This window comes from Lethenteron reissneri, chromosome 30, assembly GCF_015708825.2.
Source record: "Lethenteron reissneri isolate LAM-NWPU_2019-01 chromosome 30, ASM1570882v1, whole genome shotgun sequence".
Lineage (NCBI taxonomy): Eukaryota > Metazoa > Chordata > Hyperoartia > Petromyzontiformes > Petromyzontidae > Lethenteron > Lethenteron reissneri.
In genome coordinates, this window is record NC_083808.1 from 2,655,981 (window position 1) to 2,680,526 (window position 24,546).

The 24,546-nt window shown below is 55.1% G+C and overlaps 1 protein-coding gene across 1 annotated transcript in view; it reads right to left on the bottom strand.

Annotated features, from left to right (window-relative positions):
- Positions 1-4,949: 4,949 nt before the first annotated feature.
- The window catches only part of WIF1 (WNT inhibitory factor 1), a 32,426-nt gene continuing 12,829 nt past the window's right edge, over positions 4,950-24,546 (bottom strand). The window contains exons 3-10 of the mRNA XM_061562792.1: positions 24,426-24,534; positions 23,229-23,369; positions 21,958-22,053; positions 21,043-21,138; positions 19,957-20,052; positions 18,621-18,716; positions 10,272-10,367; positions 4,950-8,463 (exon numbers count right to left, since the gene is read on the bottom strand). Of these exons, the coding sequence (XP_061418776.1) occupies positions 8,345-8,463; positions 10,272-10,367; positions 18,621-18,716; positions 19,957-20,052; positions 21,043-21,138; positions 21,958-22,053; positions 23,229-23,369; positions 24,426-24,534 (849 nt within the window). The 3' untranslated portion in view covers positions 4,950-8,344. The remainder of the gene's footprint in view (positions 8,464-10,271; positions 10,368-18,620; positions 18,717-19,956; positions 20,053-21,042; positions 21,139-21,957; positions 22,054-23,228; positions 23,370-24,425; positions 24,535-24,546) is intronic.

Here is a 24,546-nt window from a genome sequence, read left to right on the forward strand (position 1 = left end):
CCCATGAAGCTCTTTGCCGAGGGGCGATTGGAAGACGTCGACCACGACGAAGACGACCTTGGGAGGGTTGTGTTTAAAAGAGGAGACCAAGGGGCACTTCCCACGTCGTCATTCGCCGCTGCCTTACACCGGGACAGATCCGTCGCATCGCATTCCGTTTCAACTCAAAGCAGCCGCAGCAGCAGCGGCGGCCGTCGGCGGATTGATCATTGCTGCTGCTGCCGCTGCCGCCGCTGATGATGACGACGACGACACACACAGAGTGCTCGCCACAAACGAACCCCAACACCTCGCTCACCTCGTCAAAGAGCGTGAACCATCTCGTGAACTCCGCTCGTCATCCTCGTCGCAGCAGCAGCAGCGGATTCTTGGCTGAGAGCGGCGCTTTCAGACGCGCTTCAGCGGCCGTCTGGAACGCGCTCTTCCCTTCCGATATTAGGAATCCACTGGAGCTATGCACTTCCAAATCATCTAGATTGAAAACTCATTTGTTTAGAAATGCTTTTGTCTTTAGTTTGTCGAGCTTCCCCGCGCCTCGGATTCATGAGCATGGTTGGCTACGCACGGTGCGAAAGAAGTTCAATGTAAATACAATTCTGTCGCGCATTCAAAGACAAAGATCCCCCGTATAGCCTTCACAGACTGTTGGGGCAAGTGCTGTTAGCGAGCACCTATGAAGGCTGAGAAGGCGCCCGAGGGGTTTTGGATGGCCAGCACAACGCCCGCCTGCCCGCCTTGTCTCCCCAGTGGCGATGCCACTTCCTTGAGCCACGTCGTTTAGCACCTCCGATGACCACGGTTGGGTACGTACGGTGCGAAAGAAGTTCAACATTCATACACCACTGCCCAGACTCAACAATTGCCCATAGCATTAATACTGCCCACAGACTCAACACTGCCCACAGACTCAACACTGCCCACAGACTCAACACTGCCCAGACTCAACACTGCCCATAGCATTAACACTGCCCACAGACTCAACACTGCCCACAGACTCAACACTGCCCAGACTCAACAATTGCCCATAGCATTAACACTGCCCATAGCATTAACACTGCCCATAGACTCAACACTGCCCACAGACTCAACACTGCCCACAGATGCAACACTGCCCATAGACTAACACTGCCCACAGACTCAACACTGCCCACAGACTCAACACTGCCCATAGACTAACACTGCCCACAGACTCAACACTGCCCACAGACGCAACACTGCCCATAGACTAACACTGCCCACAGACTCAACACTGCCCACAGACGCAACACTGCCCATAGACTAACACTGCCCACAGACTCAACACTGCACACAGACCCAACACTGCCCACAGACGCAACACTGCCCATAAACTCACCACTCCGCCCCTCTGATTAGCACGGTTGGCTACGTACGGTATGACAAAGTTCAACACACAAACACAGACGTACGAAGCAAGCCAGAGAGGGGGGGGGGCTTTGCAAGGCTCGCAGTGACCGAGTGGAGGAGGTTGACCCCCCCCCCCCCTCTTGCGATGTTGGTACGCCGAGGGGTGGTGGGGGGGCAGCACGGGAGGAACGTGGAGCAGAAACGACAACAACAACAAAACGATCCGCTTGGAAATCGGCTCAGCAGAACCGAGGGACTGCATCCATCTTCAGGGCCCAAGATGAAAGGAAGGATTTTTTTAAACTTCTCTCCGTACAATCAAAAGGCCTCTGTCAGCTGTAAGTGTTTAAATAAACAGGCCTCTTTAGGCTGCTTACCATCCCCGACCCTTTGAACGTGCGCTCCTCCGCTTTAATATCCCGACAATGACGACGACGATGATGATGATGGGTCCAGGAAGAATCGGTTTCCATAAACGTGAACGGGATACGGTGTCCAGCCGGCGCCAACGAACTGTGTTTTTGCATTTTATTTTACAAGCCCTCTTTTGCGGATTCATATCAGCTCAGCGGTTTCTTGTGAGCCCGGGGGGGGGGGGGGGGGTAGGCGCGTAAGCGATGTGAAACATTTGTCTTTAAAGGGAATATGAAGGCCACTCGCATCATTCCAATGTTTTACTTTCCCGTGGTGTTCCGCGGCCTGCAAGTTGGTTCCGCCGTGGGTGTGGGGGGTCAGCTGACGACGTGCGGCCCAGATGTCCACTCGACGGTCTAAACGGGTGCAGCGCAAATCACAGGCAGTCGATGATCGGCAGGTCGTATGTGGTGGGGTGAAACGTGGGTACGTACCCCCACCGCTTCCACGACGCCGGTGTGGAAGAGTAGGCTAAATACACTCCAGAGGGGCGCTGCAAGAGCTCCCTCTAGTCGAGGCCCCTGTCGCCAGCAGTTGGTTGTGAGCGAGCACTTGCAGGGCCTGCGCCTTCAACCATTTGCTTATCCAAGTCTTCGTTCGCGTCCACGTTTGTGATGCGTGCCGTAGGACATTTGTCACCGATTTAAATCAGCGGATCGTCCTGTCGACTGGCGACTCCGATGATTTTGCCGAGTCACGGCGCGTGCGAATGCATCATCTCTCTTGCAAGAGCGGTGTCCGTACCGGCACGGACAGTCACGGTATGCATGGAGGGTGACGGTTTTGTCTTACATTTCTGAAACGTTTTTGAAATGTGTCATAATCATATCGTCAGAAGCAAGCAGCCACGATGTATCCACCGCTGGATGAAGGACTCCAGAAGGGGAGGGGGGTGTTCGCCATCTATCCCCGTCTGTGCGATTACGCAGATCATCTCGATCCATCTTCACTTGTGCGCGTCATCTCGGGGGCGCGTCGCCTCCTGTGGCTGTCACTCCGGCGTCAGCCTCAACACCCACGGCCATCGTCGCTTCTAGCGGAGTACCCTGCCCTAGCCACCCTCACTTTTCCTTTCCCTCTATGACCCGCATTTGTTTGGAACGGGGCTTGCTGTTGTGTGCTTAGTGAACCTTGGATTAGCACCCTGCCACCTTAAGTTCAAGTTAATTTCAAGTCCATTTATTTGGTATAGCCCTGTGAGCCATTCGGCTCTTAAATCGGGTGCAACCGCAACAAACAAAAAACAAAAACATGAACAAAAAACATCTTAAAGTGAATATGTGAAAGTCCTTGAACGAAAGAGCTGTCATGGAAGTCCTTGAGTGAAAGGTTTGCCAGGGAAATCTCCCCACGCAACTCGTTAGGATGGCACAAGCTGATGCCTGTGGCGCATTGAACACAATGATATATCATGAGGCGGGGATATCTCTCGATACCGGAAGAGGGGAGGACCACATGTAAATAAATATATTTTCCCGGGTGGTGTATCATTATTATAGTAGTTTGCACAGTAAGGGGCACGGGTGGTGCATCGGCCAGTCATCTCAGTCAGTCGACCAATGGCACCTGGGTCTGTCCCGTGACCTCCTGCCGGTGGGCGTTCAGACACTGCACGTGGCCTCAACGTGCACATAGCCTGGCATAAGTGCCATGGTGACATCACCGCCACTTAGTGGCGAATGGCGGTTGTTGTTGTCATTATTATTATTATTTGTTTTCCTTCCCGCACACCTCCAATTGGCACGGTTGGCTACTTACAGGTGCGAAATAAGTTCAACATAGTACAGAAATATCCTCTGATTCATGAGTTCCAGTTTCTCTCTCTCTCTTGCTGCGATTCCAAGCACGCATTTCCCCACATTTCTTTGCACACTATTCCACTTTCATTCCATGCTATTTATCAGCGTCCGTATTTCCGATCTTGTATGTCATAAAATTAAATTCGCACTGGTTTAAAAGTCTCATCTGGGGATAATACTCCGTTGATTTTCGCCATCAAGTTGAGTTTTCCACAAAATCCACTCTCACTTCTTTATTCCATCACCTTAACAAGGAAGGTCACCGCATCGCGCGCTTTCAAGTGCGCTTCTGCGGCCGTCTGGAACGCTCTTCCTTTCGATATTATGAAGCCACTGGGAGCTATGCACTTTCAAATCATCTCGATTGAAAACTCATTACTTTCAAACTGCTTTTTGTGTTAAGTGTGTTACCCTTCCCCCGCATTTCCGATTAGCATGGTTGGCTACATACGGTGCGAAAGAAGATCAGCAAACACACATACATTGACTCCGATCCACGTTCAAATACTAGCCGAGGTAAGCATCGTCATTTGAACAACATACATGTTTCAAGAGGAGTCCGGCAAGGAGTCACGGTTTTTTCACAAAATAATTCACAGACATTCTGACGGACAGCGGGTATCTTTAATGGATGTAACGGATGGCGGAATGATCAGCACACTTGACTTGCAATCCAGTGCATGTATGTACCTGTTTTGAACTTCTTTCGCTCCGTACGTAGCCAACCGTGCTAATAGTATAGGTGGTCGCCGGTTCAGTTGAAAATTTCGCGGCACGGCAATTGAAACAAAAGATGCAAGTTTACACCATTGGAACCTCATTTGCCAGTAAAAAAAATATGATAATTGTTTTTTACCCTTCTATCTGGCAACAAAACTGACATCTTTTTTACAAGGAGTCATGTTTGCATAGACCACAATACCTGCAGTCATAATGCAAACAAAAAACATAACTCTGATAATGTGCACTGTTCTTGAAGCACATTATCAGAGTTATGTTTTTTGTTTGCATTATGACTGCACGGTACTGTGGTCTATGCAAACATGACTCCTTGTAAAAAAGGTGTCAGTTTTGTTGCCAGATAGAAGGGTAAAAAAACAATTATCAGATGAAGTTTATTAACCCGGCCCCACCCACCCACACACCCACCCTAGTTTCTCCCGAGATGCCTGTCAAATCCCTGTTCAGCGTGGTAGAGTGGCGCTCCAGAGGGACCCTCCAGAGCTCCCCTCTTCGAGGAAGGCTCCTTTTGCGTGAGCGAGAGATCGCAGAGCGCGCACACGTGGTGTGTGTCTCTCTCGCTCTCTCCTCTCGGTTGTCTGCGAGACGGATCGTCGGCTGCGTCGCGACAGAGACCGAGCAAAGGGCACGCGGGGGCACGAACATGTTTATTGAGGGCGCGCGGGGTGCCCGCCGTTTAATTCGATACACTTCACCTCGATACAATCCCACGGGTCCCTGTGACACGTGACTTTAGCCTACATGCGATGCGTTCGGAAACTCCGTGCCCAAGGACCGTCACCAACGAACACTACAAACCCCATTGTTACGCTTATTAAATAACATACAAAACACCATGCTACACGCGTCAACACAACGCCACCACAGCAGTGATATATTAAGGGATAACTTTTGCAACAAACAAAAAAGAACCACGACGGTGACAACGACAATAATATAATTAATATTAATAACACAGTATCATAACAATTATAATAATTATAATAATTAAAAAAACAAGTTTTGTATTTAAAACAAACAGCAGCCTTTGATGACAACGTTACTCAGCTTGAGAATGGCAATGATGGCACACCCCTGTGCTGGACACAGCCTGCATTGTGCAGTACGAAATCTGCGATGTGTAGTCCCATGGGCTTCAGGATAAATATCGGATTTATGGAGAATCCTCCCTGCTCATCACTCGCCATGAGAACCAAAGCCACGCGCACTGCAGCCCTTGCCATCCCAATCCTAATGGCGTTGCCGCCTTACATAGGATGCCCCTGTCCGCTCCGTTTAGTGGCTTACTGAATTATTGAGAGGTGGCACGGTACACTGGGGGTCAGAGGACGGAGCTGGTGGCGCTGAGATCGTTGGGTTTGAATCTGGGTCTCGGCCGGCCGTGATGAAACCGGGCTCATGGTTTCATCTTGGTTGCCAAAGATGATCGCAAATTTTTATTTAATTTTTGATCTTGTAAAATTGTGTTTTTGAGAAGGTAAAGTATCATGGTCTGACTGTCATGCGGCCAAGATCTCTACAGCAAGGTGCTTGAGCAGCTGTATCAACCTTATGGGTGGATAGGTGGTCGCTTTAAAGGACCTTATAACTCGCACCGTGAAATCTCTTTTCACGGCAACGCTCGCGTGAGGATTGTGAGTCGATACTTCTTCATCTCATGCCAATGGCAGCCAAAATTGGAATAAAATGTCGGAGTTAAAGTTGAGAAAGATGTATTAAAAAAGTTATTGAGAGGTTTACTTTTTATTTTTATTTGGAAGAGCGGGGGTGGGAGGGGGGTGACAGTGTGTAGCATCTGCTAGCCATCTCCCAGGCGGACCTCACCCAACCGTACCACCTGTGCTACATTTTTTTAAATCCTTTATATTAAGTTCACTTGCTTGCTTGCTTGCGCGCTTACGACCGTGCAAATTTTTCGGTCGTTTTTTTACCCACTTCCCGTGATCAAATCGAGCTGACATTTTGCACACAGACTCGTTGTGCGTGACAATTAATTTTCGTGAAATTTTTTTCCAAAAATTTTACACTTTTTAGGAAAAAAAATTATATGTAATTACCAATTGCTTAATGGTGGCAGACAATCATCTGACCCATAGGTGGCAGCCATCTCAAGCCAGAGGACGAGAGGACTCTAGCCGCCACGCATATAAAGGATTTATAGTGAAAAACTTTGTTTTTACGGGTTAATTTTTTTCGGGTCCAAACGCCGACATGAGCGACCTGAGCGTGCGTACACTGCGCACGCTGCGTCCAAGATATCTGAGCAACATTAAATACAGTTTCTGTATAAGTGACACGCGACTACGTCTACAGTAACATGAGCAGCGTTCAGTGTACACAAAAAATTGAACAGCAATAAAATAACAACCACCCCCCCGCCCACCCACAAACAAGACCGTGTTAAAGAATAAAAACATTTTAATCCAAACACCGTCTTCATCAAGCAGCACGAGGTAACACGGGAGACGGCGTCTGCCCCGTCACGCACAGCACGGGGGGGTGGGGCCCATCTCGGCTGTGCCACCTGTCCCGTGCATGAGACTGGAAGCTGTATGAGGAACGTGGAATTTCCACCACTGGCTCAGGGCCGCGTCAGAGATGAGTGCCCCCCCCCCACCCCCCAGCCTCCGGTCTCGCGATAAAAGCCCAGAAGGCAAATTGACCGTTGCCTTTTTGTCCGGTGCCCTCTCGCAGAGAGATGTGTCTGGGTGCGACTGCGCCACTTCGAGGGCTGTCCCCTTTACGATGTCACGCCACGGCATTGCCTTGAGCGCGCCCAGAGTGGATCTCGACAGATTCAAATCGCTCACGATATCATGGGGACGGGGGGGGGGCCGCGAGGGTGGGATGGCGTCTACACAACCGACCAATGTGCTTGTCAGCAGAAGCACGCCACGTGGGGTCATCTCCTGAGATGCCCGGCAGCAACCGCAGTGCTAACTCCTCAACATTTTGGCGATGCCGATATCAGAGGCGGTGTGGCCTGCGCAGACTGCTGGGAAGAGACCATCAAGGTTGGGAAAGGAGACGCGACGAAGGAGAAGATCTGAGCATGCGTGGTGCGCTGCGGTGTATACAATGAGACACTGCAACAGCAACACAAAATACAAAACAGAAGTTCACTCAACATCCGGCAACTCTCTGTCCACTCGCACGCTCGCGACGCACGGCTGAGAGGGTAGCTAGTTCTTCGCAAGCAAACAAGACAAACACTCGCTCGTTTTAGGCTGCCCGACAGCCGAAAGGGAATTTCAATGGCACCGAATCACCGCCGTCAGCGGCCACGGTTAATGCCACTGCTGGATGAAGTTCCTCCCCAAGCAGCTGCCGTCTCCCGCAATCCCGCAATACATGAAACCACCCACACCGATGTCCATGCCTCCGTCTCTGTCGCTGGGAGTTCTCTCCGGCTACACTCCGTCGCTATCCGCTGGCCATCCGTCCCTTCCAGCGAAGCGCCCTTCCCACTCCCGCCCACTCGCCCGCTCGCCTTCGCACGCGAGTCGAGTCCCGTAACCCGTGAACGCTCGCGAGCCCACTGTGCTCCTCTTTATGGGCAACGTGTACCATCTCAACACCCAACGTATAATCCCCAGAACCTGAACGGCACACGCGTGATATAGAGCAGTACACACGCGTGGTATAGAGTAGTACACACACGTGTTATAGAGCAGTACACACGCATGGTATAGAGTAGACACGCATGTTATAGAGCAGTACACACACGTGATATAGAGCAGTACACACGCGTGTTATAGAGCAGTACACACACGTGGTATAGAACAGTACACACGCAGATAGACAGAGAGAGAGAGACACAGAGAGAGATTGCGCCGGGGTAACGACGACTCGAAGCCGGATGGAGGGGGGATGAGAGCTGCTGCCCGCCGAGGCCACCGGTGCCGTGCGAGCGCGGGGGGGTCTTGCGCCGTGGGGGTCGTGGCGAGTCTCGGGGGACGGAGAGACGACGGCGGCGGAGGAGGAGGAGGGGGGGCCGGTGGGGGTCGTGCCACCCACGGCCGCCGTTACCAGATGTAGTTGGAGTCGCTGGGGGTGTCGTCCTCTGGCAGGACCTTGGCTGGCGGCGGTGGCGGTGGCAGCGCCTTCTTCCTGCCGCCAAACTTGTGCGGGCCCATCGAGGCGCCTGCCACGGAGTCCACGAGGGGAGGAGGGAGGAGGGAGGGGGGGCGAGAGTTTGGCGAGCGCAAAGAGTCTCATCCGCCGATGGCGCCCGCGGCACATGAAACACACGCGGCTTGTCCGGAGCGAACCTCCTTCTTTCCCGCCTCACTCGTTCCTCACTCGTTCCTCACTCCTCCTCGTCCTCCTCATCGTCCCCGAGGGAGGAGAAGGAGGAGAAGGAGGGGGGGGGATACCCGGGCGCCTTTGCGACGCGGGCGCAGTTTTGCTTCAACGCGCGGTTCGGCACGCGGGGCGAATTTCGTGGCTGCCGGACGCAGTGAGTTGGTGCGGGGAGGGGGAGAGCGTCCGTCGCTCGCCACGTAGCACAACGTTGTACAGACGTCCATAAGAGAAGTTTTATTGTGGTTAGATCGCGTAAATATATCAATGTGTCGTTAAACCCGCCACCACCCGACACAGCCAACTAGTAAGGGTTGTCACGTAAACAGAACGTGACAATTCGTCACTAGTACAGCACTAACCGGGGTGTTGGAGAGCCAAGCCATAACATTTACAAACTGAGTACGACGTTTCGCCAGTAAATTACAACTAGCTTCATCAGGCGGACAAGCCTGATGAAGATAAATCATCCCATTTCGTTCCTTGAATCGAGGGGACGATGTGGTGATGTCACTCGTGAGCCCTTCACGTGCGAACGGGCGGTGATTAGTGAATGCATCTAAATCACAATGGGTATCCGTTGCCGGTTGGGTTATTCATTTGGTGATCAACGCACATTGTGCATGCACATTGCTCTCGTACCCCCTGTCGTTTGCGTGCAATAGAATAGCAGTAGCTGCTGTTGTTGTCTGCGCTACAGGTAATCCCCATTGACCGGCATAGGCATGCATTGAAACAAGTATTTGATTATTCGCTTCCGAGCAGCACTAAAGGCTGCAGTTTATATCAACGTCAAAATATCCCCTCCGCCCCGCCAGCGTCCAGGCAGCCGCGTAGGTGGGCACCCCGCAGTTCGTGTGCATCCACAAGGTCTACCTGGGTCGGGACTTTATTATTTCGCAAGACGGCTGGTCAGGGTGGAAGCTGAGGCTGAAAAACCTCGAGAGGAGGGTTCGATTGAGTTAAACACACGGCTGAGAGTTGTTACATTTCAAGTGTCTTTAGTTTTGTTTCACGTGGTGTTGTATTGTCAATGGCTTCATGTATGTATGTTGAACTTCTCTCGCACCGTACGTGCTCATCGGAGGTGCTGCCTCCGATTGGACGCAAAAGAGGCAATTGCGTCGCGTGCCGAAGTGGGTCTGATTTCCATCTCGTGCTGAAATAAAGGAGGCTGCTATCACGAGTAATCGTAGTCGTACTCGCGGATGCCGAACAGCCAACAGTGGCATGGGCAGGCAATCGCAGGCCCCATTCGAATGAGGCTTAAGGGTTACCGAGCTCTGGCCCGTGTCCTTCCCATTAGAACGGTTGGCTATGTACGGTGCCAAAGAAGTTCCACATACATAAAGACAAATATCTCCCGTATAGCCTGAGCAGACTGTTGGGGCAAGAGCACCAATGAAGTCCGGCCTTTGTCTCCCTAGTGGCGATGTTTACACACCGCACCAGGTACTCATTTGAGGCTGAGTCGACCTAGGAGAGGCCCAGGACCGGTTCAAATAATCGTCACCAGTATTGGCCGTGAGCGGGAATCGAACTCGGGTCGCCGGGTTCGCAGCGCAGCGCGCTAACCGCTACACCCCCCCCCCCACACACCGACACGTACACACAGACAGACATACACGCGCGCGTGCCCGCGACACTTACGCTTGTCGCAGAGCTGCCCGTGCCACCCCTCCTCGCAGCGGCAGACGCGGGGGGCCACGCACGATCCGTGGGGGGCACATCCCGACCAGCACACGGCTGCTCGTGCCCGGCACGCGGCGTCGGTGGATGAAGCGTCGGGCGGCGTCGGCAAACGATGTAGCCCGGGTCATAGACACCACACAAAGACAAAGGTTCCCCCCCCCCCACGTATAGCCTTTAGCACATTGTTGGGGCAAGTGCTGTTAGCGAGCAGCGCCTGTGGAGTCCGGCATGGCCAGGGTGGTGGTGGTGTTTACTGCACACCGCGCCAGGTACTCATTTGAGGCTGATGAACACACACACACACGTGTATGCCCGTGTATGCCACTCACGACCGATGTCATCATTCGCGGTTGGTTTCTTTTTGGTGAGATCGCTGTGCGGTTACAATGCCAATATTTTACCGTTAAACCGCGAAACTGTCAACATTGGGCTTGCCTCTCAGCATGCCGGTTTTTTGTTCGTAAACCAAATCGATGTGCATATTTGCCACGCGCGTTACGGCTTGATGTCATCCATTGCCTGTGTTGGGTGGTGGAGGGCTATCGTTAAACAATGGCATTGTACTCACACGACGAGCTCCTCCGAGCGGAACCGATCGTGAACGAAGAGGAATATCACCACGCGCTGCCTGACAGGACGACCAACGTAGAAGGCTTAAGAGAGAGAGAGGCATCACAGCATCACAGTGTCTGGTAAGTGGCGTTTGGCCAGGACACGGCCCGGCTAGCAGAGACGATGTCCAGCGGTCGAAGCTCACGGCTGAGTGGCAGCCACAGCTGAGAGCGTTCCCCTGTAGAGGGCGGCCTTCGCGGAGATGGAGCAATGACATCGGCTCGCGTGCAGATCAGAATCAGAATATTTATTTACACTGGAGGAATCCGATGAGCTATAAAGCTATTTTTTAAACAGATGCCCAGTAGTTTGTTTACATCGCATGATGGTGAGAGCTTCCGGCTATGGCTTGGAGAGGCCTTCATCCAGCAGTGGATTGATGATGGCTGCTGCTGATGATGACAACTCGTCAGTATGGGGATTTAGGGCCGTTGCCGGAACGTCGACATTTTTGTTTTACTTTTAAGGTCAAACACAAAGTATTATTGCCGAATGCATGAATTCGATTTTTTTTACGCATATCGCCAATTCCCCGGATGAATTTTCAATGTTCACAAGTGAGCATAATAAAGTTTTTTTGGGGGGTTATATCGGCGTCGATATGTTTACGCGATCTAACCCCCAAAAAACCTCTATTCTGGATAATATCGGTCGCGAAAGCTCGACGACTGCTACGTGTTACATTCACAAGTGCGGTTTGCTTAATTGGCCGAAGCGCTCTCCCCTGCATGTGGTCCAGGGAGACGGCGGCTGCTGGGGGCTATGACAGCAGCACCCTGCGTCGGTGTCCCACCGATCACGTCCCACCATTAACCTCCACCGTTCACATGCCACGGTTCACGTCCACGGCATCAACCCGGCCGCGCTGCTGCTCGACCGAGCGACTCTCTGGGGGTCTCTCCCCCAGTGAGGACGATGGCGTCGCGCTCCGAATATCTCGCCGCGGCCCGGCATCGACCTCCTGCGGCGAGGGCAATGACGCAGAGTTCGGAGCGAGTCCGCGCCTGGGTCAAGGGTCCCTGCGTCGGTTGCTGCTGGCGTCACGTTTGGTCAATCTGTCTCGTGATATTGTTGACGGCTCTCTCGGCTCCATCCAGCGATGATCGAGCGACTTGTGTGTGTTCGTCGTCCTGTGTTAGGTCGCATTAATCGCACAGAAAGCGATTGCCACGAGCGGACCACAATTACCTCGCTGATCTCCGTCAAGGAGCGTAAACAGTCACGCGAACTCCGCTCACCCTCGCAGCAGCGGCAGCAGCGGCAGCGGCAGCAGCAGCAGCAGCAGCGGCAGCAGCGGCAGCGGCAGCAGCAGCAGCAGCAGCGGCAGCAGCGGCAGCGGCAGCAGCAGCAGCAGCAGCGGCAGCAGCGGCAGCAGCGGCAGCAGCGGCAGCGGCAGCGGCAGCAGCGGCAGCGGCAGCGGCAGCAGCAGCAGCAGCGGCAGCAGCAGCGGCAGCGGCAGCAGCAGCAGCAGCAGCGGCAGCAGCGGCAGCAGCAGCAGCAGCAGCGGCAGCAGCGACAGCGGCAGCAGCGGCAGCGGCAGCGGCAGCAGCGGCAGCGGCAGCGGCAGCGGCGGCAGCAGCAGCGGCAGCAGCAGCAGCAGCAGCGGCAGCAGCGGCAGCAGCAGCGGCAGCAGCGGCAGCAGCAGCGGCAGCAGCAGCGGCAGCGGCAGCGGCAGCGGCAGCAGCAGCGGCAGCAGCAGCAGCAGCGGCAGCAGCAGCGGCAGCGGCAGCAGCAGCGGCAGCAGCAGCAGCGGCAGCAGCAGCGGATTTTGGCTCAGCCGTCGAACAAAGGCGGCGGTCACTGCATCACGCGGCGCTTCCAGATGCTCTTCTGAGGCCGTCTGGAACGCTCTTCCTTCCGATATTAGGAAGCCACTGGATAGACATGCACTTTCAAATCATCATCTAGATTGACAACTAATTTCTTTAGGACAAAACTTGTTGTGTTTCGTTTGTTGTCCTTCCCCCGGTTGGCTACGTATGGTGCGAAAGAAATTCCACATACACACATACACACACACATACATACACACACACCTACATACACTTCTTTTGGCGACTTTCCCCCCCTCCCAAACCACCGTGTCAGAGTTCAGCCGCGCGGCACTCTCACGGCTACCGAGATTAGCGGAGTCGGTAATTTTGCCTGCGGTCGAGTCGAGGCCCCGCGTCTCGCCACCGCAGCCGATCATCCATCATCGAGGGTCGTGGGGGGGGGGAGGAGGAGGAGGCGAGAGATTAAAAGGAGGTGGTGGTAGCCGTGAAAGCGAGCGGACGGGCGTTCACTCATTGAAGTCGCCCCCATGTGAACCGCGTGAATCGATCAGTGGGCATCTCTCTCCTCTCTCTTTCCCTCGCTCGCTCTCTCTCGCCAAGTGGCGGAATGGGGAGAGATAAGAGCGCGTCGACACAATCCCCTCCACGGGCCTGCGCGGATGCCAGGTGCCCCTTTCAATCCTCCGCAGTGGGAGGACGACGAGAAAAGAAAGGGGCGACAAAAGCGGGGGGGGGGGGTGGTTTAGGGGGGACACGGCGAGCCGCTGAAAGGGACCGGCGGCTGCAGCTGATCCGGGGGGGGGGGGGGGCTGCGCATGGGTGGCGCGCGCGCAGGACCCCTCTGGGTGCATGGAGCCAAACATTCCAGAGCCCCCGCCTCCACCCACCTCCCCGTACCCCCCCCCTCTCACTCTGGTCGATGCTCAGTCGCCCTTTGATCACATGCCACTCGCTGATGGCTTCCGCCTGTGTGGACGCCTTTCATCTCGGCGCCGCCCCCCCCCCCCCCACTTCTACGCCCCCGCCCCCCAACGTCTCACGCGCGCGCGTGCCCGTGCGGCTCCGTGAACGCGCGCCCGCGAACTTCCCCGCAGAGGCCCGAGCCCTGAGCGCGTCGGCGGACTTAGTCCCGGCCTCGGCTCGAAACGTCGGCGCAGTCCTGGGAGGCAGGCTTCAGCTGGAAACCCAAACAGTGACTCGAAGAGTATGACCACACGTGGTTAATGCAGACTTGATTCCTCGTAAAAAGGTTTCAGTTTGGTGTTTTTAACATCTTAACACGGCTGTTTTTGTTGCCGGAAAAGAAGGGGGAAACCTCTTCTCACTGACTCGAAGCCGAACACGGAGGCCCCGAGCACCATCCCGAGCCATGAGCCCCATCCCGAGCCATGAGCCAGCCCGATCCTTCGCTGCCGACCTTAACCCCAGCACTGGCCCAAGTCCGGGTACTCGCACAAACCCCTCGTGTTCACCCTAACTCCAGCCTTGATATTAACGCTAAGCTTAGCCCTAGCCAGCATCCTAGCACATGAACCCGAAGGGAAACCCAAGCCCTAACTATGGCTACCAGACCTAATACTAACGCCTAACCCCAGCATTAACTCTAAGCCAAGATTTACCAACTACCCATAGCCCCGAACACGAACCGTAGCCCATAGCCCATAGCCCCGAACACGAACCGTAGCCCATAGCCCTGACAATAACCATGGCCCCTGGCCCGAACCACAATCGCGAGACTAACCCTGCCCCTAACATAAACCCTGAAGCGACCCCAACAAAGCAGGCGCGTGGCGGGCATTGCACAATTCAGCAGCTCTGCGCGACGCGTTACGATCAGCTCCTTAAATTAACCCGGCGCTTTGAAATACAATTTTGGGTCCGCACAATTTTTCACACTTATGAAGTTCACGCGGTGCGACGGCAGAGATGTATAAATCACATCTTTTTTTTTGGTACAAATTTAAATGTAAATTCTACGCATCTATTATTCATTGCGATTTTTCTTTCTTTTGAGAATCACCATGAGCTCGTGGCACCGTGGAGAGGTCCTTGCCGGCGAGCCGTGCAGCCTGTGTGAAATGTTATTGCCTATTTGTTTATTTATTCCTCCTACTATATTAATATCCCTTCCCTTGTGTTGGCACCTGCACACCATCCATCTTTGGGAAATTGCAGAATTCTCATGGACCTGGGCTCGTAAAAACGAGATACATCGTCGACATTTGAATAGCTGCGAGCCGTTACTGGCAATAAATTTAATCATTTGTGATTTTTTTTTCTTCCCCCTTCCCTCCACCCTCTCTTGCTTTCTTCGTCAAAGTCATTTTGTAAGCCTCCTCCACCGCCGCCCTGTGTGGTCTCCTCGAGTCACGGCGCAAAGCAACGGCGCTTAGACGGAGGCCAAATTTCGCTCGCAGTTTTTTTTTTACGAGGAAGTCATCATAGCGCAACAGGTTTTGTCTTTCTTCCCTTTTAGTGTTTGCGGTTTAAAAAAAAAAACTTTCTCTGAGGATCAAGGCCGCCGCGAGGATTGCCCCCTCCCTCCTCCTCCACCCCCTCGCCCCCTTTGAGCCACGGCACAGAGGGGGCCCCTCTTTGTCCGCGGCACCTGCGCTCGCGCCACGCTGGAATCTCGGTAAAGCCAACAACGCGCCCCGATTCCCGCCGGGCAGCTGCCGCGACACACACAAAAGCCTCAATCCGCCACCGGACCGAAGACCAGAAAACACTCTTTTTTTCTTACCCCGCTCGGGCATTCCCACCGCGTCTCGCCACTCCGAGATGGCTCTGTGACGTCACACCGAGCCCCCCCCCCCCCCCACTCGCCCCCCCACTCGCCCCCCCCCCCAACGAAGGAAAAGGGCGGCAGTGATCGCCGCCTTTTGAAACGAGCGCCTCGCACGAAAGGACGGAGGTGGAGCAATGAATCCGAGCTGCCGAGTCAGATCCCAGTGCAGGGACGCCGCGATGTTTCGGGCATGAATGGAGATCGCCTGCGGAGGATGGCGATGGAGGCAGGACTGGAAGGTGATCGGGGAAGACCACGCCACGGTCCGAAGGCGCAGCGCGAGCAGCGGAGAGAGGCACTGCAGGAGGTAACCCGTGGCAGGGAATGGCCTCGTGTGCCCATCGGACCGCAAGTCCGAGGGACGAGAAGAGGAAGATGGAGAAGGGGCGAGCGAGCGAGCGTGCGGGGTTCTTAGAGAGAGAGGGGCGGGGGGGGGGGGCGGTGGGTGCAGTTGCTGTTTGGTCGACTGGGGGTCTGCTGTTCACAGGCTGCCACCGTCAGTCCGGGACATGTCCCATGCATCAGTTCCCCGGGGGTGCGGGCCAAACCACCCCAACCCGCAACCCCTCCATCATCCGTTGCCCTTAAACGAAAACAGAAAAGCAAAACAAACGGAAACCAAAAAATAACAAAACACACCGGGGCACGGTGGCAGCTGCGGTCAGTTGAAAGCATCCGGCTGTTTGTACAACTGATGCGGCCGTGTTTGCTGGACTTCCTGAAGGTGTTGTGGTATTTGGGGGGACGGCGGAGGGGGAGTTGCGTGGGGTGGGTCAGGATTGTGGAGGGGGGCGGGAGGGGGGGGGGCGAAGGGGAGTTGGGAGCTGTCAGGGGTAGAGACACGAGGAGGATCGTGGGGGGGGGGGGGGGTAGGGGATTTTGAGGACATTGAGGGGCTTCTCCATCTCCTCAAAGCCCTCACCGCCCGGGCCCGCACAGAACATTTGTTGCAAGCACCAAACAAAGGCTGAGATCCTCCGTGTAGCCTCATTGGACCGTAGCGGAGAGTGGTGATGGCGAGCACCTATGAAGGCCGGCACGGCACGCGATAGGATGAGTGGCCACCACTCGGCACGGCCTCCTCATTCTCCCTCAGCGCTGATGTTTACGCCACACGCCAGATCCTCATTTGAGGCTGAGTCGACCACGTCGAGAGTCTACGGATCAGTTTCGACTAGTTACACCAGCGATGTGTAGGCATGGTCAGGAATCGAACTGAGGCCGCCAGCTTCGTAGCACGGTGCGCTAACCACTGCGCCACCGCTCCCCTAGTGCCACGCACGCACGGACGGCGCCTGTCTCGCAAGGCAAACCGAAGCACATCCCATGGGGTTCGTTTTGCACCGTGACGACGAAATTTCAAAGCTGTCGGGTTTTTTTTTGTTCAAACGTCCTCAAAATAACTCCGGGGAAAGTTTGCACTTTGCCACCAATTTACCATCAAAGCGCTGTCCGTGATGGTGGGGGTCTCGCAAAATTGTTTTTGCCAATATCCGACAAGGAGTGCGGCTTAAATATACATCCGCAGAGGAGATGGAGCCGGAAAGATTTGAGCGTCGAATCACGCGCCATAATTTCCACGGGATTTCCCCAAGGACGCGAAGTTCCAGCTTGTGCTACTCACAGCGTAGGTTTTTTTGTCGCTTGCGCCGGTTATGGCAGGCTCCCGGTCTGATAACGACGTGGAGTGACCCAGCGCATAAGGAAGCTCCCGGCACGTGGAGCGAGACGTCGGACATGATGCCAAACAACCCGAGGTGCATCGCTGGACATTTACACGAGATTGGCTCGCCCCTCCGCCCAGTCTTACAGAAACTAAATTATTTATTTGTGTATGAATGTTTAACTTCGTTTGCGCCGTACGTAGCCAACCGTGCTAATCCGAGATGCGGGGGAAGGACAACAAACTAAACACAAAAAGCCGTGCTATGGAAATGAGTTTTAAATCTAGATTTACAAAGTACGTATGTTGAAACATATTTAAAGGTAAATCAAGTAAATCAACCTGCATCCCTCATGGGACATTGCTGGATGAGGGCTTCCCCAACGCCGTGCCAGTGATAGGCGTCGTTTGACCATACTTCACCATGCTGGTCAGTGCGGATTGGGGACAGCAGGGAGCACAGACACAATGGATCTTTTTCGCATTTTTCCAAGTTGGCAGCCTATAGCACCTGTCACGCACGGTCATCGCCCATCCAGGCGCTAACCAGGCTCGTCCCCTCTCTTTGGTTCCATGATGAAAACAAGGTCGGGCGCATTGCAGGTGATCTGGTCATAGGTCAAGGGTCAGTCCACCGACTTACCCACACTGCGCCCCACCACCACGGGTTCAGCAGGCAGGCCGGCAGGCCGACAACGGAACGCCCGGTGGAGGACGACGACCGATCGACAAATCCAACTGGCGTCGTTGTCGTTTTGTCGTTCGCTCCGCGCGCGCAATCCCTCAGGAATGGCCGCCGCAAAGTGGAACCTTCATCCGCAGGGCGACGACGACGACGACGCTGCGGCCGCAGCTCGCGATGACGCCGTCAGCTACGACGACTACGGCTGGGACCTGTCTCTCCACTTGCCGTACCCTTACCTCGGTGTTGCTCCCACATCGTGGTCTGTTTCGTTTAGTTGGTACGAGTCGCTGACCCCCGCCCCGCCCCGACTCGACGTCTGTGAGATAAGAGTTTCGTAGCTAACCCGATTCCCTCCTCCTCCCTCCTCCCTCCTCCTCCTCCCTCCTCCTCCTCCCCCTCCTCCCTCCTCCTCCTCCCTCCTCCCCCACCTCCTCCCTCCTCCTCCCTCCTCCTCCTCCCTCCTCCTCCCTCCTCCTCCTCCCTCCTCCTCCTCCCTCCTCCTCCTCCTCCTCCCTCCTACTTCTCCTCCTCCCCACCTCCTCCTCCCTCCTCCTCCTCCTCCTCCTCCTCCTCCTCCTCCTCCTCCCTCCTCCTCCCTCCTCCTCCCTCCTCCTCCCTCCTCCTCCCTCCTCCTCCTCCCTCCTCCTCCCTCCTCCTCCTCCCTCCTCCTCCCTCCTCCTCCTCCTCCCTCCTCCTTCTCCCTCCTCCCTCCTCCCTCCTTCTCCTCCTCCTCCAGTCTAAATGACGATTCCGATTCTGAAATAAAGATCCCGCGAAGACTCACGTCGAGCGCAGTGGTCACCCTCGTAGCCCTTGGAGCACTTGCAGCGGTTGGTGCCCACGCACTTGCCACGGTTCTGGCACGGGGGGCTGCACTTGCCTGCAGGGGGAGGGGGGGGCAGGAGACAGAGGCGTGCGTTCGTTGGTCAGTGTCCTGCGAGAGAAAGAGAGAGAGATCTCAGTCGCTCTCGAGTCACCGATTGACGGGTGGCGGCGGTGATTTGTGGTCCAGCGCCGGCTGCGAGCGATTGTGGCTCGAGACGCGCGCACCGGTTCTTGGCGCTTTATTGTCCAGTGCGGATAGTCCTCGACTTACGAACAACATCGGCTTACGAGCGCACCTCGACTTACGAATACCCCTTCCTATTAGCAAGCCAGAATCGTGGAATCAAGATAACTGAAAATTAAGATAATTTTTTTCTCTCTATCTCTTTATGTTACTTTATGTTACGTTTGATTTACTATACAGTATTTATTATAGTATTACAAGCAGGTGTACAATATTTCTTCTTATTTATTAGTGTAACAACACTTCCCTTTTTTATTGTTGAACCGTAACACGATTGAGAACACTGATCGCATGGGCATTTAAATGCAGTGAATTTTTGTGTCCCGACTTACAAACCGTTCGTACTTTACGAACGGGCCTCAGGAACGGAATCCCGTGCGTAAGTTGAACAAGAGCTTCATAGCTCATCGGATTCCTCCAGTATAAATACATATTCTGATTCTCAATATTTTTATTGGAAGGCAGCCGGGTATGGATTCGACGATTATCACGTAGAACAACTTGGGCAGGGTGCGTCACAGCCCAAAGCAGGTGACGGCACAGCAATGTAGCGAGTCCGAGAGGACTGGAGATGGAGTGATGAAGCCGGCACCTCGGGTGAGATCGTGACATCGCTGAATCACCAGAAGTGGCGGTGGCGGCTTGGTTAAAGGGACGGGGGCCGTCATCCAGCAGTGGATTGACCATGGCTGAAAATAAGCGCTTGAGGCCTCGTGCGAATTGCGCTATAGAAAACCGAGTTTATAATGATTAGTCGATGATGATGGTGACACCAGTATCATGTGACACATCAGTTAGTGTGCACGGTCGACAATTCCCGTCCGGTTGTTTGTGGGCACGCGGCTGTTGCCCACCCCCCCCCCCCCCCCAAGTGACTAGTGGTGGGTAGTGGTGAGCGGAGAGGAGGGTGGGTGGGTGCTTGTGTGTTCAGATCGGTGAGCGGAGCCCGATGCGCTGTGACCATTTTGCCGGTGCGGTGCGTCGGTGTGGGTGGTGGGTTGCGGGGTGGGTGGCTGGGTGGCTGGGTGGGCGCGCGTGCGTGCGTGCGTACTGTGTTCGCAGTGGCTGCCGTCGAAGCCGGGCGGGCACACGCACTTGCCGTGGTGGTGACACGTGCCGCCGTTGAGGCAGCTGTTGCTGCAGTTGGCTGAGGAAGGACAACACGGGCGAGCGAGGAGGCAGCTGAACAACCAAACCCGCAGGGCTTTCGCGCTGGCATTCGTTTAAAAGTCAATCGGATGTTGCGCGTGACATTTCAAGATTCACCATCCTCCCGAGCGAGATGTTAACTCCCTCGCCTGGTATGCAGGAGGTGGTGGGTTCGATTCCGAGTCTGACGCCTGCTGCTGTATATTTGGAGTTTGCGTGTCTCTTTCCGGGTTCTCCGGTTTTTCCCTCCATATTTAGAAAACGTGCATTTAGAAAATTTGGCTGCCTATAAATTTCCACGTGATCAGCCACTTCGTTGGGCTATCATTTGTAGCCAGGTAGCATCTGACAAGGAGCTACCGTAGCTCAGTGGGCCTTACCTGGTAAAATTAAAAAGGTTTTCCAGTTTATAGTTTAAATTATTATTTCTTATCATTATGCTTGTTTGCCCAGGAAAGCCTCGCCGAGTCTCAAGGCTCTTTTTCAGGAGGGTCTTGCCATGTTTTCGCAGTTTTTGCTCCAATGCCAGTGACGCTGTACTTTTGTTTAGCGATGGTAAGAAAAACCCAGAGAAGCCGGAGGAATTGCAGGCCACAAGACGTCGAATCCATTCAGATCTCTCGCAGAGGCGCGCGACCCCTCCCGTGATAGAGCACGGCCCCCAGAAGCGGATATCAAGGAGCTACCACAGAGATCCCTTCAGGTGACCTCTGTGCCACGCAGGAGGGGGGGCGGCAGGGCTTCCCCTCGTCACACGAGGAGTCAAGCAGATACATGTAATTCTCAGTGATGGAATTTAGCCCAATTTAGTGCAACACCAAATGCTACGTGATGGATTTTATATTATTTGTACGGTCATTCGTGACCGGGCTGAGACCATCAACTCATGGTGCCAGGGGAAGCCGGTCTAACCCCGAACTGAACCCCGACCCGACCGTGGTGTCGCTGCGGGGTGGGGGGGGCGGGCGCATGGTGGGGGGGGGCTCACCGTTCTCACAGTAGACGCCGCTGAATCCGGGGGGGCACAGACAGAGTCCAGGGGTGATGCAGAGCCCCCCGTTCATGCAGCGGGGGGCACACAGAGCTGCTCCCGCCACGGACACACGCGCAGGCACGGGCTCGTTACTCCACCCACAGGGAGATCGCTCATTCTCCTCCACTGCCCACACAGTCTGGAGCTCCCCTCCCCCAGCAATCCGTGCTGTTGAATCCCTGCCCCTATTCAAGTCCGGGCTAAAGTCCTTCCTTCTTTTCTCTGCCTCTCTCCCGCTGCTTCTATGTGCATTAAAAATATATTTCAGGCCAACTTATTCCGTACAGCGTCTCGAGACCCAGTCGGAATGTATGCGCCATATCAATCCCAACATTGTACTGCAGAATAACGATTCGCTTCATTGGCCCGGGAAAAACCTCGCTCAGTCTCAAGACTCTGGTTGCAGGCGGCCCCATGTGTTGGGATGCTCGTCCACGCGTGAGTACAACCGCGCTGCATGTATTTCGCGGTCGTACTGCGCAGCTCTCCGGCGTGTGTTTGGACTTGTGCCGGGTATTAATTCGATGCCGTAGGTACCGACGGTTTCGTTCCCACGTGCCGAAAGCTTCTTCTGTGGTCCCCTGCGGAAGAAGCTGCCAGCAACCCGAACGAACGCACGCGGGGAAGCTGTCGTGCGTGTTTGGCCGCGTGGGAGTAACCGATGATCGCCTTCAATATCGCGCTGAAGTTTAAACCGTCGTGACGCCTCCGTACCAAAGAGTCAAATATCAGCACCCTGGTGCCTACGTTGGGCCTGCGAGCCGAAAACCACCACCCCCCCCATGCCCCCCACCGACACCCCTGCTCATCGGGACAACGACGCCGTCGCACAGAACCAGGGAGCTCCGTCTCGCCGCACGGCACTGCCACCTTTCTCGCAGCTCGCCCCGAAGAACCCGTCCGGACAGTCGCACGTGTCGCGGTCGGTGCACACGCCTCCGTTCATGCAGCCCTCCTTGCAGCCGGCTACACACGGGCAGGTGGGGGGGGCAGCAGGGGGGGGGGCAGCAACATTAGGGCAGTCATCATCATCGTCATTGCCACTTGTTATTTATAAATCGCATCACAACTGCACGGCAGGCTCTCGAGATGCTGAGAGCCGCCAATGAAAACCCAAACACGAGGGCAACATAACTGTCTAAGAGATCCATGGATGTAATACATGTAAATATATATAAGTATATATATATATAAATAAGGAGCCTTGCGATGTTTCACCCGAAGACGGCGGCACTGCCGGACTCGCGTTCGATTGCGCGCCGCCACCAGTTGGTTTGTCAAACGACGTTCGCCCCGCCACGACGCCGTCAAAGGCGAGAGAAAGATTTAAAAAGAGCCCCACGGCGTTCCGCTGGACGTGTTTCCGTGGTCGGGGAGCGCACGGCGGGGAGACTCGAGCACGCGGCTCTCGAGCGAGAACGCCGCGGCGCGCGAGCCGTGGTCCCTGCGAGCGCCCTTCCCGCGGTGACGGCGCCGAAGTGATTCGCTCGGACGGTCGCGATGTCGCGCCACCGGGTTTTTTTGTTTGAGACGGAGGTCAAACAGAACGCAAAGTTCATTTGTGTGCGGTCCCGCGAGTGGCCGAGCCGTCGCCGGGGTGGTGGGGTGTATTGGGGTGGTGGGGTGTGGGAGGGATGTGGTGTTGTGGTGTTGGGGGGAGGTGTGGTGGTGGAGTGGTGGGGTGTGGGGGTGAGGTGGGTGGGGTGTTGGGGGGGGGGTGTGGGGGTGTGGTGGTGGTGGGGTGGTGGTGGGGTGTGGGGGGTGTGGGGGTGGTAGGGTGTGGGGGTGGGGTGGTGGTGGGTTTGTGTGGGGTGTTGGGGTGGGGGTGTGGTGTGGTGGTGTGGTGGGGTGGGTGGTGGGTGTGTGGGGTGGTGGGGTGTGGGGGTGGTGTGGTGGGTGGGTGTGTGTGGTGTTGTGTGGTGGTGGTGGTGGGGTGGTGGGTGTGTGGTGAGTGGTGGTGGTGGGGTTGGGGTGGGTGGTGGGGTGTGGTGGGGTGGGGTGGTGGGAGTGTGGGGGGGTTGGTGGTGGAGTGGTGGGTGTGGGTGGTGGGGTGGTGGGGTGGTGGTGGTTGGTGGTGGTGTGTGGTGGTGGGTGTGTGGGGTTGGGGGGGTGGTGGGGTGGTGTGGGTGGTTGACGATCACCTTTCTTGCACACTTTGAAGAAGATGGCGTTCTCGGGCGTGCTCAGGACGATGTCGCCGTCCTGGTTGATGATCTGCACGATGGCCTTGAAGGCGGCCACCCCCTCCTGGGAGGCCAGGCACGGGAAGCTCACCTGTACCACTGCGCGACGCCACGCGGGGCGAGGCATCCGTTAGAAGTCCGTGCGAGGCTTTTGGCGACGATGACAAGAATGAGAACGTTTCGCGCCTAGTAGTAGTAGGAGGAGGAGGCTTTCGCGACCAATATCATCCATAATAGAGAGGTTTTAGTTTTGGGGTTAGATCGCGTCAATATATAAATGTGTCGTTAAAACCCGCCACCACCCGGCACAGTCAACCAGTAAGGGTTGTCACGTAAACAGAACGTGCCAATTCGTCACTAGTACAGCACTAGTGTGTAGTGTACAGTGTAGTATACTAGTACAGCACTAGTGTGTAGTGTAGTATACTAGTACAACACGAGTGTATAGTGTAGTGTATAGTGTAGTGTACTAGTACAGCACTAGTGTGTAGTGTATAGCGCAGTGTACTAGTGTGTTGGAGAGCCAAGCCACAACATTTACAATCCGAGTACGACGTTTCAAAATCTGGCCGTCGCCTGAAAATCTGGCCGTCGCCGTCGCTGGTTATAATTACTGGTGCCTCGGTTGCCTCCGGCCCGTGAACCTCGACGGCGCAGTTGGACCGCCTGCGCCACCCCGTCGGCCAGCTACGCTACCGGAACCCTGGCAGGTGTTCGTGTTGCACTGTGCCACATGCTGCGAACCCGTTGATATCGCTTGGCATCAGCGCATCCATTCCATCCACCTTGCCAGAAACAAAATGTGTTTGTGCTGCTCGCTGCTGCTCGCCGCTCGGGCGGTAGTGTGCGAACACTGTCACTTGTTCGCTGCTTAGCATCACCTGTGCTGTGCCTGCCAAGGTATCAGTAATCCCCTCCCCCCTCCCCACCACCACCCAATTGTGTCTCCTCGAGTGCCCACCGGAATGTGGCAAAGCGCAATTTGTTCAAACAGCCCATTGCTCGTCGTACGAGGTGCGATCCACTTAACACGTCAAGCAACTCATTGCCGTCGAACGGATTACCAACCACGGAAAAGACGGTTTACCAGCGGCTCTTCCAATACCATAAGAGATGTGCAGAAAGGGAGAGACACAGAGAGAGAGAGAGACCCACCAGATGGCTCGTTCGGGATGGTGCCCAGGGCTGGGATGTTGACCACAGGGTGGCTCATGATGTCCTCGTCCAAGGACCTCATGAGCTGGAACTCGTAGAAGTACTCCGACTGCCGGTGCGA